A 14,121-nucleotide genomic window follows, 5' to 3' on the forward strand; every position below is an offset into this window, starting at 1 on the left:
TAGTGTGTGAGTGGGGGAGGGGCAGAGGGAGAGGGAGAGAGAGAATCTCAAGCAGACTCCATGCCCAGCACAGAGCCTGATGCAAGGCTCGATCTCACAACCCTGAGATCATGACCTGAGCCGAAATCAAAAGTCAGACACTCAGCTGACAGAGCCACCCAGGTGCCCTCAGAATCTGCATTTTTGATGAGCCCCCCACCCCACCCCATCTACACGAAGTTTGCACACTTTCTGTGACATCACTTCGTTTCTTCCCACTTATCAGGTGGAGGTTTCCCTGAGACTCCAGAAAATACTGCAGCCTTCAGCATCTCCCTGCCTACATGCGACACACTTAGTAGAAGTGGTGTTGACAAGAGCCAAGAGCCTTCGAGGAGGTTTTTAAACATTTCACAAACTGTTCAAATTTGTCTAGAAGAGATACGTCACAGAAACACTTTAGAAATCAAACCAGTTTTATTGAAACAACAGCAACGTGGCCCCCGTTCATGCAAAGCACACACACACAAAATTTACAATAAACTTTTGTACATAGGAAGTAGTAAAATACATCATTTTTCATAGAAAAAAGCACACATGTAAGCTGCGGGCTGAGTGAGCCTACAGACAATATAAAAACTCAGAACATGATAGGGCAAAAATCTGAAGGAAATGAGAACTTTTTATTTTGGAGGCAGGAGACCCAGCAACACTGTTGGCCTGATTTGTCATCTTTCTGTGGGTTCCATGCCAATGGCACGGTGGGTCTCGTTAACACGCAAAGTGAGAGGTGGCCTCTGATTATAGGGGCTTAGACTTTGCTGCCTTGTTTCCATTCTCGGAAGACAAACGGTTCCAGTTTCAAAATGTTTGTGAGTACAGAAAGGAGAGCAAGTTCCAGTTCTGGGTGAGGATTGCCCATCCCATATCCCATTGGGCCGGCCGGTTACCGAGGCATTCGCCAGTCAGGGAAATCAACTTTAAAATAGTGGATGGGGTCCACCAGCACCAGATGTTTCAGATTCTCCCTTGGGTAGGATGCTTCCATGGCAAACCCATGGGAAGAGCCCCTGGACTGTCTCAAATTCTAAAAACCCAACCCTGTAGTCTCAACAAAGCCACAGGCCACAGAAGGTTGGTGGCAGAGCAAAGTCTGATGGAGAGTCCAGCAGCACAACACCTAGAATCCAGAAGTTTCCCAGTATTCAGATCTTTGGCTATAACTAGACACATAACTGTCAGGCCAACCAAATTCTTATGCTCTGACATTTGGGGTCAAATTGTCAAAACCTACAAATTACTATGAGCCCACAGTGCACGAAGGAAAAACAGCTCTGCTAGTTTCAGCTCTGTTGGGCTACGAGTTGCACTGCTTATAGCAGCTCCCAAAAGGTGGAGGAGGGAAGCTGTTTACCTCCAGCGTGTGCACGAAGTAGGGGTGCTCTCAACAACACACCAGCTTACTCCCCCTGGTAGACTTCCTTGTCAGATCATCTTAGTTTTGCTTCGTTTGTTTTTGTTTTTTTTTTTTTTTTTAAAACTGCCTGCTAGTTCCTTTGCCTTTGCAATATTTTGATGAAGAATGAACTTAAAATTTAAAACTGGCATTCACAGAAGTGATAGATTGGCCAGCCTGCTGGTGGAGGGTGGAATTTTACCTTCTGCAAAGCAATGCTATTTACAAAAAGGTATTTTATTTCACTGTGGGTTTTGGTCTGGGCTTATGAAGAACTTTTGTAAAGTGGAAGCCAGAGAGCACCGCACTCCTCAGAGCCCGAGGAGCATTTGGCAAGGGCTGTTCCACAAAAACAGGAAGAGAAATCTTTCTAGAGTGTTACCGTCTCTTGCTATTACACCGCAGGATGGTTTCATAACCACAAACTGTTCCTCTTCCCAGAGCTGCTAACCTGGGCGAGGAATGTACCAAGGAATCCATTCCTCCCACTGCTAAAAACTAGGTCATCAGATGGATCGGGGAATCTGCATATTTAATTGTCACTTTTTAAAAGCAGCAACAAAACAGCCCTCCTTTGGCTGTTCTTAGACACCTCAGTGGAACCAACTGATACTAAGTTTTAAAAAAAAAAAAAAAAAGTGGGCTGCCAACAGAACCACTTGCAAAGCGAAGACCCTGGTGGGGAACGTGATGCACAAACCAGTCTGGGCTGGGCCAGGAGCCACACGGGTGGGGGGCAAAGAAAGGATCCTGGTTCATTTGTCCTCAATGAGACCAAAGGTCACGGAAGCAAATAGACGGGCCACGTGGACAAAGGGAAGGACAAAGACATGGTAAATCTCGGCGTTACCGTGGAACTCTAAATAAACCAGCACTGCTGTCTACAGATCCAGCCTGCGGGAGGCGGGGTGCCGGCAGGGACAGGTGCCAGGGCAGGGCCCCGGCCTCACCTCCCCAGCCCCCTGGTTCCAGCCCATTTGTCTGACCAGCAAACATTAACCCCATTTTATTCCACTGGTAGGGACAGATTGTGTTTTCAAAGTTTTTAAATAGCCACCTTCTATTCCATTCTTGAAACTCGCCCTTCGGGTGTTCATTATGCCTCCTCCCGCCCCTGCGTGCCTCCCTGCGTGAGCTCCACATCTGCCAGCTCCGGGGGCCTGGAACCCTCTCCCACCCACGGAGGAGCACTGGGGAGGAGCACCTTGGTGACCATCTGTGCAGAGCGGGTGCGCCGATGGGGACCTCCCGGCCTCAGCAGGACCAGTCACCAGCTGTCCAGCCAGGCCCCCAAGGACGCTGCTTCTCCGTGTGGTTTGAGACAAAGGCACAAAGGGTGTGACACTGAACGCCATTCAAAGGAAGTTTCCTGCCTCTCTATATCCCCAGCCCACCCCCCTCCCAAATGACAAAATAATAATAAAAAGCAAAACCCTGAAGCCCTCTTGAAGACGCACGCCCCCTTCTCCCCGGCGCTGGAAATTCACTGCCTGACGGCAAAGATCCGGAAGGCCTTTCCGTCTCGAGGGGTCCTCAGGCTGAAAAAGAAGGCAGAGGGCGTATTACTGAAGGATCTGGAGGGCCTCCTACAGAGACTAGCTCGGGGAAGGGAGAGCCGGGCGCCCCCGTGCCCCAGGTGGGGAACTGTGGCCGAGGGCCACCTCCCCGCAGCTGCTGCAAACACAGCTGCTGCGTGCGCCCAGGAACAGCTGGCAGATCCCATTCTCCTCCCGGGGCCTGGGTCTGAATCTGGGTCAGGCAGGGCGGGGAGCTCTGGTCTTGAACTCTGGGACCCCCAGCCCCGATCCGTCTGAACTGAGCGCCCCTCCGAGGCCTACGAGCCTTCCGCCTGGTGTGGGCTGCCACCTGCGGGCTCCTCCAGTGGCCATGTGGCGGGCTGGCAGGACGGCACCGTGACAGCGAGGACGCCCGCACCGCTACTAAAACAGAGCGGCCCCCTCGGCTCGACGCTGCGAAGCGCTCTCTTCCCGCCCTTTCACCTTCCTCGGGGGGCGGGTGCCCTTAGTGGCCTTGTTTGGCAGGTGAGAAAACAGAAACAGTAGAAAGCAAGGACTTCCCCAAGGTCACACAGCTAGTAACAGCCACTCTCAGGGCAGCAGTTAAATCCTTCAGCTAGCAAAAGATTTTTTTAAAAAACAAAAACAAAAACAAAAAACCTCCCAGGTCTACTGATGGGGCGCCTGGGTGGTTCCGTTGGTTGAGCGGTCATGATCTCAGGGCCGTCTCGGGGCTCCATGCTCAGCAGGCAGTCTGCTTGAGATTTTTTTTTTTCTCTCTCTGTCCCTCCTCCACCAGCGTGTTAATTAATATAAATTATTTATGTTAATTATTATAAATTATCATTTATAATTATATTTATTATTTGTGTTATTATAAATTATGTTAATTAATATAAATAAATTAATTAGAACAAAGCAAAACCCAGCTCTACTGGGGTATAACATGCCATGAAATTCACCCTAAGTATATACAATCCAGTGTTTTTTTTTTTTAGTGATTTTATAGGGTTGTGCAACCACGACCACTTTTGGATCATCATAATCACCCCCAAAAGATCGTCGGCGTCCAGTTTTAATCAGTTCCCCTCCCACAGACCCCGGCAACTCCTGTCCGTACAGATGTGGACATCTCACGTAAATGGAATCATGCCATACCCGGCCGTGTGCACCTGGCTCCTTTTCGCCTGGCGGGAGGTGTGTGAGGCTCATCCCTCAATGTGGTAGCGTGATCTGTACTTGACTCCCTTTTGTGACTGAATAATATTCCATCACAGGGATAGGCCACATTTTCTTTATCCATTCCCCAGTTGATGGGTATGTAGATTCTTTCCACTTCCAGCTACTATGAGAAATGCTGCTGTGAATGTGTGTGGACATGTGCTTGCACGGACACATTTTTCTTTTGAATACAGATCGAGGAGTGGCACTGCTGAGTCCATACGTTAAATGTATGTTTGCCTTTTTAAAAAGCTGCCAAACTATTTCCCGAGGCAGCTGCCCCATTTTGCCTCCCTGCCGGGAGCACGCGAGGAGCTTGCAGGGGTTCCACATTCTTGTTGGCCCTTGTGTGCCACACAGCTTGTGGTGAGCTGCTGTTCACAAAGAGCCCCCCGTGCTTTATATTCAGCGGCACAGTATTCTATTATATTAAAGGATTCCAATGACAGCCAACCAGATCCCTATTAATGGAGATTTAGTAGCTCGTAATATTTTGCTCTTGCAAACGCCAAGGAGTACTAGCTTGTCCCTGGGACTTTATACACAAGTCTGAGAGCACCTGCGGATAAGCTCCGAGGAGGGGAATTGGGCATCCCAGGACCAACCTGGACAGCTTGCTAAACTGCCCTCTGTGATGGCTCCACCAATGGACAAGTCCTATCAACACTTGAGGCAGCCGGTCCAGCCCATGAGCTCGCCAGCACAGCGTGGCATCCAGCTTTTGGTGCTCAGCCATTCAAAAGTAGGGCATGGCATCCAAACAGAGTTTTAACTTGCATTTTGCTCATTATGAATGAATCTGAACATAAGATTAACAGCCCAGCCAGGACTGAAGCCTGATTTCCAGCAGAGTCTCCCCTCCAGCTGAAAGGGACCCAGACTGGAAACCACCAGACCAGACAGATGGCCGTCGCCCTCTCAGACTGCTTGGTAAGGGCAGCAGTCCTCAGGAAGCAGGGGATCCGGTGATTCCTGGGGATCTTCTCCCTCCCTCATGGCAGCTCCGAGCTCTTGGCTACCCTGGGACTGAACTTTTGAAACACATATCAGATGGGAACACTTGGCGAGATGGGGCTGTGAGGGAGAGCCAGGAGTCCAGACAGAGCAGAACTCCGGCCTCCCTGCCAGCAGCTCCCCACCAGACTGTGGACAGAGAGGGTGGCCGAGCTGGGGCTGGGGTTACCCCAGCTGCCCTGCTGGTTTCTGGAAAGCTCAGGTTCCAGGGCCCCCCTCGGGACTTTGGGTTGCAAGATTTCCCCGGATTTTCTGCCCAAATGAACAGTCTGGGAGAACCACCCGGAGCCTCAAGGCTCTCAGTTATCCCTCATGGTGGGCAAGCCACGCTGGTAAAAATACCAAGGTCTGTGCCTCTGACTTACTTCTGTAAAAATCTATAGATGAGGCCGTGGTTTCTCCCCCACACAGGGCCCTAAACAACCCAGGGACAAGAGGGCCATTCAGGCTGTTGTCCAGACAAGTGCCCCGAGGTACCTGGACGTCTTGCCTGGATCTACCAAGCATCCCCAGTGAGCAAGCCATCCACCTCGGAGGCAAGAGCAGGCCCTGCTGACTGGGACCTGATGTATCACATCAGACCAGAGTGCTGACGCCGCCGAGGGTGTCAATGTGACAAGTGTCAGGCTCATCCACTGTCTCAGGCAAAGAATTCCTGCAGGTCTGGGCCACTCAGGAAAGCCTTCCAGGTGGGTCCCCATTTGTTTGTGCCTCAAACACTGACCGAGCCCCAGTCCTGCTAAGTCAGTGGCTGTGTATTTGAGGAAGAGCGGGTGTGATTGATTCAATGTAAACTGGCCTCCCTGCCCCCTAGACCTAAACCTCACCCTCCTATCCCGATTCTCTCCTTGGATTAGTTGTAACTCCCATATGTAGGAGGAGGGAGTGTCAATTGGCACAGCATTTCCGGGCAATTTTCATAGAAGGTATTGAACGATTTTAGTAAAGGGTTTAAACCATTTTCATAAAATGTATCAAAAAAACCCCTCAGTGAGTTCTGAATAAATTTCTGAACTCAGCAATTTGCCATTCAGCCGGTGTGCAGCTGAGCACCAGGTGCCAGGCATGGGGTTGGGGACATGGGGTTAGCAGGACTAGGGAGGTTCCTGCTTTCATGGACCTGAGACTGGGGGTGGGAGATAACAGCAAATTACCTGTAAGAGATCATCTCAGACAGTGACAGGCCCTGGGAGATGGGATCAGAGCAGGGCAGAGGTGAGGGATGCGGGGTATGGGACCGAGCATGGTGAGGAGGCAGCAGCTGAATGACAAGGGGGCCCCTGTCACAGGAATACATGGCAGCTGCAGGGGCGAGGGGGGGGGGCGGTTTCAGAGTCAGGTGACAACAGGTGCAAAGGCCCCTGGTCTCAGTGTGTCCCTGGAATGGAGAGGCCAGTGTGTGAAGGGTAGTGAGGAGGAACAATGCAATGAGAGGCTGGAGGGACGGGCAAGGGCTGCATCAGCTGTGACCTTGGGTGGTAAGGGGAGCAGCTTTCATTCTTGCCACCATGGAAGCCACTGGGGGCAGGCCTAACCCAGAGCAAGAAGTGCTGCCCTGCTGACAGAGAGCTAGCGAGCGAGAGAGAGAGAGAGAGAGAGAGAGAGAGAGGAGTTCTGGTGACTAATCTGCCAAAAGGAAGTTATCTTAAGACACTGTTGGGAAAGTACACGGGCTTGTGCAAAGATGTTCTCTGCCGCGTTGTTTATCACAGAAAAGAGAAAGGAAACAGCGTGGATGTCTGTCAAGCAGTGGTCTGTCCACACAAGGGAATAGTGTGCAGCCACTGACACGATGGCGTGGCTACCTGGGACATGGCTTGGGAGAACATTCACAAGCTGCTGCTGATTGAAAAAAGACAGTTAACCTAACAATACAGGGAGTCTGACCCCTCTAGGTTAAAACAAAAACAAGCAATAAGGTGTTTGTGAGCAGAAAAAAATTTGGAAGGAAACACACCAGCATGTTTGCACTGGTCATTTCTGGGTGTGGGATGTTCAGTGGTAGCCATCTCTTAAAATTATTTTGACGTTTCTTAAAATTAAGGTTTTTAATCCCTTAAAATTAATTTCTCAGAATCATTTTAAAATTAAAATGATTTCTTGAGGTTTCGCTCATTTTAAAAATAAAAAAGGAAGGAAGGAAAGGAGGGGGGAAGGGAGGGAGGAAGTGAAAGGCCACACAGAAGTCCCTTGCAGAGCTGGGGAGCACCACCAGTGTGGCCAGGAAGCCTGCGGTGTTGGGGGTGGGGCTCTAGCTGACTCGGGGCACACAGAGCGCTCATCTGTTTGGGCCGAGCTGTGACAAGGGAGCTCTAGGAAATGTCCAGGGTTTGCAGTCTCCGGGGGTCACAACTCAGCCCTGGTGAGGGGTTTGCAGCCTTGTGCTGATCGCTTACCCTGCCCCTTGGTGGGAACACACCTCTGGGGGCCAGCAGCTCTGGCCACCTGTACTGCCCGCCGGATGCCACCTAGGTCATTGCATAATCTCACCCCGTGTGTCCCTCTCGGCCACCCCACAAGACCTCTAAGGTTCTTGCCGCTTACAGAAAAGGAACTGAGGTTCTGAGAGATGATGCAATTTGTCCCAAATCGAATACTGGTTCTGGGCGCAGCCAGGATGGGGACCCCGGTGTCTCGAGGCCCCCAACCATTATGCTGGGCAGTCGGGCTGTGGCGCGCCACATCTGAGGACGACATCAGCCCAGCCAGGTCCCAGTGGGAGGGGGAGGCTGCAGGCCCGAGAGGAGCTGCAAACATCCCACTGCATCCTAGGGCTGCGGGCGAGGATCACTCAGGGAGGGACCAGTGGGCATGTGGCGCCACATGACACAAGTTGCATGACAGCACAGCAGGCAATTCCGGGCGCGGGGCGGCCTGTCCTGGGAGGGACCGCGGGCTTACCCACCAGCTGACAGCTCGCTCCACAGAGTCACGGAACCCAGCGTCAAAAGGGCAGTAGGAAAGGAACACAGGACTGCCCTTCTGGCTTTTTAAGTGTGTGATTTCTTTTTTATGATTAAGAAATATCATTTCTAGGGACGCCGGGGGGCTCAGGACGTGACCCCACAGGGAGCCTGCTTCTCCCTCTGCCTGTGTCTGTCTCTCTGTGTTTCTCATGAATAAATACATAAAAATCTTTAAAGAAACATCATTTCTATGTACACATGTGCATGTAATATGTACATATGCATGTGTGTGTATACATTGGTATGTTGTGTATGTATTTTGTTTGTTTTGAGGATTCGAACCCTATTCTCCCAAAGTCTCATCCATTTACTGATCTTTCAGAGAATACGAGAATCAGACAGATGCGGCTTCAGAGCTTACTGCAGGACTTTGGTTAGTCCATTTCTGAGCCCGCTCCCACATCTGTTCGTGGAAGCATCCACTCCTTAGGGGCAGTGGGAAGAGGGCGGGAGCTCGTTCCTGTCAAGCCCGCGGTTGGTGCGGGCATCCAGCAGGAGCTCCAGGATGCTGAGAGGCAAACATCGCCCTTCCTATGTGGTTTAAACCCTGTGCTCCCCTCGGGGAGAGGACAGTGTGCCTGGCACGTGGCGGGTACACACACAGGGATGAACGCACTACCCCACAGAAGCCCAAACCCCATCAAAACCCTTCCCTTATTTCATGAAATATAAAAGTATTCTTTAGGGGTAAGAGTCTAGAACAGTGTAACATGATCTCCGTTTTGATTTTTATGCATGTTGTATGTGCACCGGGGGGGAAAGGCCTAGAAAGCTATAAATGACCAATTAACAGAGGTTAACAGGGCAGCTGTGGGCGACTCTTATTTTCTACTCCCTAGACTTAGTATTTAAATAGTAAGTTTGTATTTCTTTTCCAATAAATACTTTTAAAGATAGAAACAAGTGTACCCTAGCTCTGTAGGCTCAGTGGCCACTCCTGGGCAGGGCCTGTCCCCAGGCTCAGGGACCTATCTATGGTGGGAGTCATGTGTGCTGGTGAAGGGCATGGGTGCTGGGGCAGGCAGCCTGGGTTCAAGTCTCGGCTCTGTGGCTTGTCGGCTGGGTGACTTTGAACAAGTCACTTAACCTCTCTGTGCTTCCCTCTCCTTATTGATAAAGTGGGGATAACTGGGGTCCCCCACCTCCTGGGGCTGCTGGGGGAATGAGATGAGCTACAGCATGTATAGATCCTAGAGGACGGGAAGGGGGAAACCCACCCATTTGCACAGCAGAGGGAACCTGACACCCAGCCTTGGTCCAGCTGGCTTGAGGGAGGGTGCAGAGCACACATGATATCTGGAAACAACAACCATTAAGTCTCTATTTCTCAGAGTTTCTGTATGCATTAAGTGGTTTTCAGACACCCAACCCTACGAGTCCCGACAGTCACACTGGCTTCTGAGCACTTGAAATGGGGCTCACCCAAACATGTGCTGCATGTGTGCCATACACACTAAATCTCCAAGGTCTTATTTATTAAAAAAATATTTATCAATAATTTCCTATTAATACATGTTAAAATGATGACACTTTTGGTACACTGGATTAAATCAAATAAATCCTAAAATTTCCCTTCTGTTTCTTTTTTTACTGTGTCCACTAGAAACTATGTGGCTCAAGTGTGTCCTGGATGTATCCCAGGAGGACAGTGCCTGGCACAGAAGCTGCCCCACAAATGCTACCTGAATAGTCCACTTTTGGATGGAAGTCCATCCACATAGATACCATCGACCTCTGTATATGGCTTGTATTTGCTAAAACAAAGTGACCAAGAATGCTATCTGTCATCATTGGTCTATTTCCCAATATCCTTGTGAAATCAGTTTAAAAAAAATTTGTCCTGGTCTAGGACAAATTCCTAAACCAATATTCATCCAGATGTCCAGCTTCTTTATGAGAATACACAGGGAAACGCCAGTCCCAATGTCAAAAGCTCTTCCTGACACCTTTCCTTTCCTCTGCTATCCTTTGCAGGCATGTGTGTGAGATAGAAGATTCCAGTCCTCTCACAGTGTCCCAGTTCTGCACACTCATTTTTCAAAACTCTCAGGAAATCCTCTTCTAGAAAAAGACCACTGCTAAACCAAAGCTGCTTTGCAGCAGCTTTTGGCCCATGTGCTGAGAATTCTATTCAGGAGGCTCTTGTTTGTGTGATTGAAGGATTCCCTAAATTTGGAATGAAGTTTGCTGCGAATGGGTCCCAGAGTGTCCAGCATCCACAACTCCCTTGGGACCGACTGTGACCTACTCTAGGATACCGGCAGAGGTTGGAGAGAAAGGCCTCACCAGCCCCAGGCTTCGTTCCCACAGTCCCTAATGGGAACAGGCTCCGGGGAGATTTCTCAGTTCTGGTCTCTGTGCAGAGGGCTGCCAAGATCCCATCTGAACAAGGGGTGGGTAGCGCATGGCTGGAGCCATGTCACCAAGGAGGAGCCTCCAGATAGTGAGGTGGGGCCCTGCTTGACATGCTCAGCTGCCTGCACCTCCCTCCCTAACAGTGATGCCTGGGACCCCACAGCTGCAGGGCTTATTTGTCTCATCATCTGTACCCCCACTGGATGACACACCCCATATGGGCAGAGGGTAGGCTACATTTTCCCTGCTGGATCCCAGTGCCTGGGACATCGTGTGGGCTTGCCAAGTATATGATCCCTGATAGTAGGTGCACATTGGTAGGACAGATACAAGGATAAAAGAGGGGGTTCCTGCAAGGTGCTTTCCCCCTCGTCCTGAAAGACAATCCATACAGACTGTTTCTCATGCACAAGTCGCTTGGCCCTGTGTGTAAGAACCAGAGCGCCTTGAGGTGTGCAGCAGACCTTATAAGGTATAACATAACAATAAGGGCCACTGGATTCATCGTGCCTGAGGACACCCAGCTGGCGAGCAGTGGAGCAGATGTCTAAATGTCATCAGACCCCGCACACCCTCCCGGCCTAGTCCTTCCCTTTTGTGTCTGCAGGATGGACTCTGTCATCTGGCTGCTTGTGGACCCCAGCACTGGTCCTGGAACCCCATGAATATGTAATGAAAAAATGAGTCTTAATTGCAAAATATCAGAATCTCACACAGTGCCTGTAAGTTCCAGGGACTTAACCACCTTCATATCATCCTCCTGAGTGCACCAGAGCCTAGTCTTGGAGCCTGTGACTCAGCAGGTCTGGGGAGCACCACAGAATCTGTTTTTCTAGCAAGCTCCCAGCTGATTTGGATTCTGCTGGTCTGTGGGGTTGGGTTTGAGATCCACTGCCTTACCACTACCCCGGGGGGTAGGTGCTATCACCTTCCCCTTTATAGGTGGGGAAACTGAGGCACAAGAGAGCATCCAAGGAGGAAGGGAAGCAGGATCTCAACTCTGGAGATGCTGCAGAAACTCACTAGAACCTCTGAACAGTGCAGTGGGCATCGGCCCCCTCTGGGCCTGGGAAAGCGTGCCTGGAAGATATTTATAATGATAGTGGCAATTTGGGCAGGTCCCTTGGGAAGAGAGAAAGAATGACTGGGGTCTGGAGGGGTGGGGGTGACAGTGGGAAAGAAGCCACTTTGGGGACCCATCTCAGTCCCCAGCTCTCCCCAGACACCCACCTCGGGGGGCTGCACACTGAGCCGTGTGGTAGCCCTCAGGGAGCCACTGCGATGTCCTCAGGGAGGAGCCAGGCAGCGAGTCCAGAGGCCGGCCGGCCAAGCTGCTTGGCATGACCGGTTCCTCTTCAGGGGTATAGAGAGCTCAGAGGAGGGGGTTCCTGGGACTTCTTTCCAGCCTGGCCGGGAAATTCCACCTCATCAGCTGCCTCATTTCCCTCCCATTAAATCAATGGAATTTCCTTTCATTAAGCTTTTCCCAAAGTTGCCCATGCTGCAGGAGAAGACACAGAAGTTGTTGGCTGCAGCGTCGGGGCCCAGGGCAGAGTTCCTGTGTGGGCCCCTGGGGCGGGGGATCTGCACGTCACTCTGCGGCATCTTTGTGACAGCACCGCCCTGTGGCTCCCAGGCAGCCCGGGAGGATGGGGGGCCACGGGAGCCAGCACTTCCAGGGGCCTGGCACATTTTGTGTTCTTGATTTTACGCTCTTTTTTGAAAGAAGGCCCCTTAAATATAAAATCTCACCATTCCATTCTTCTATGGGCTCAACTGTGTCCCCCCTTGGCCCATTCCTATGGCTAAGTCCCAACCTCCAGTGCCTCAGAATGTGCCCCTATTTGGAGTGTATCTTTCAAGGGATAATGAAGTTAAAAATGAGGTCATAAGGGTGAACCCTGATCCAATCTGATTGGTGTCCTTAGAAGAGGAGAGCAGGACACAGATGCACACAGAGAGAGGACCATGTCAGGATATAGGGAGAAGGTGGCCGTCTCCACACCCAGGAGGGAGGCCTCAGGAGGAAGTCCCCCCTACCCTATCCCCGGCCCATGCCTTGATCTGAGACTTCCAGCCTCCAGCACCTCAAGGAAATGAATGTCTATGGTATAAGCCCCCTGTTGTCTGGGTACCTCGCCCCAGCAGCCCTACGAACAAATATACTCCCAATGGGGATCTGCCCTCAGGGAAGATGAGTCTTAAGTCCCATTTCACAGATACAGGAACTGAAGCTCAGGAAAGGCTGGTGCCTCATGTGAGGTCATGGGGGTCTCAAGAGGAGACCCTGGGCGTGGAGTCTGGATTCCTGGGCTGCAAGGCCTGTGACATGCTTCCATGGACAACAGGGACACATGTGAGGCTGAACAGCATGTGCCAGAAAATGGATTGGCAGCCTGAAGTGGTACTGGGACCCCTTCTGAAGAACATTCTGGAAAGTCATACCCAAAGCCTTAGACGTTTCTTGGTCTTTGATCTGAGAATGTCACTTCCAAGGATTTCAGGAAACAAGCATGACAGTTTCAGACAGTCCTTTGTGAGGATGGTCATCATGGTGACAATTGCCCCCCGCCTGCCCCAGGGTGGAGGAGTGCTGAACTGCCCAACCAGGAAGCGAGGTGTGGTACACTCACTGGATGCAACGAGGTGGGGTCACCAGCAGTGACACGGGGTGTGGGTTTTAGGAGCAGCCTAGAGAATCTGTTCTGTGAAAATACAGAGTAATAAACTCTCCTCTACCAAGGGCCTGTTGCTCTCAGGTACCAAACAGCCACTGGATTAATCTTCCAGTGACTCTGTGAGGCCAAGACCACTGTTGACCCCATATCACAGGAGAGAACAGTGAGGTGCAAGGAAATCAATGGCTGGCTCGTGGTCACCAAGCTGGTGAGAAGCAGAGCCTGGTCTGTTGGACTCAGACCCTCTGCCCTTACTCCTGTGACGAATGTACCTATACTACCATGTTGCAAATGAGAACCATCGTGTCAACATAATTTGATCCTATTTGTTTCACACTCAAACACGCACAGAGAAAGGGCCAGAGGGAGACACACCAAAAATCTCACAGCAACTCCCCCAGGTGATCAGCTATGGATGATTGTTTTTCTCTGGGCTTATTGGATGCTTCTAAATTGTCTACAAAGACATATTGTCATAGAAAAGCATTCTTATCTTTAAAACAGAAAAGAAGAGAAAAGAACAGGCTCGTCTTGGGTATTCTGGTGAGAATGAGTGCAAGCCTACCTGAGTTTTACTCTCAAGGTCAAGGTCATTGGCTTTCCTCCCAGGGGCCCCAGGGGCACCCGTGGCAGGCCTTGGGTGTCAAGAGCCAGAGAACGCAGCCCTACCTTTCAGACTGGATTCCATTCCTGAGTGAGCCCACGTAAGTCTTCTTTTTATCCACAGGCATCACGTCCACGTAGCCCCCGCTCTCGTTCCTGATGACTCCTGCATGCACGGCCGTCTTGCAGATGCTTGAACTCTAAAAGCGCGAGAAGAGCTATGATCAACGTCAAGGATGTTGTGCTCTCAGGCAAGACCCTGCCACTGCCAACCAGTACTTGGTGGCCTGGTTGGGGAAGGGGCATTGATCAAGTTACCCCTAGGAAATACC

At 50.9% G+C, this 14,121-nt stretch overlaps 1 protein-coding gene across 1 annotated transcript in view; it reads right to left on the reverse strand.

Moving 5' to 3' along the window:
- Window positions 1-437: 437 nt before the first annotated feature.
- The window catches only part of CRISPLD2 (cysteine rich secretory protein LCCL domain containing 2), a 64,909-nt gene continuing 51,225 nt past the window's right edge, over window positions 438-14,121 (reverse strand). The window contains exons 14-15 of the mRNA XM_026004925.2: window positions 13,856-13,989; window positions 438-2,973 (exon numbers count right to left, since the gene is read on the reverse strand). Coding sequence (XP_025860710.1) covers window positions 2,919-2,973; window positions 13,856-13,989 — 189 coding nt within the window. The 3' untranslated portion in view covers window positions 438-2,918. The remainder of the gene's footprint in view (window positions 2,974-13,855; window positions 13,990-14,121) is intronic.

This window comes from Vulpes vulpes, chromosome 12, assembly GCF_048418805.1.
Source record: "Vulpes vulpes isolate BD-2025 chromosome 12, VulVul3, whole genome shotgun sequence".
In the NCBI taxonomy this organism is placed as follows: Eukaryota; Metazoa; Chordata; class Mammalia; order Carnivora; family Canidae; genus Vulpes; species Vulpes vulpes.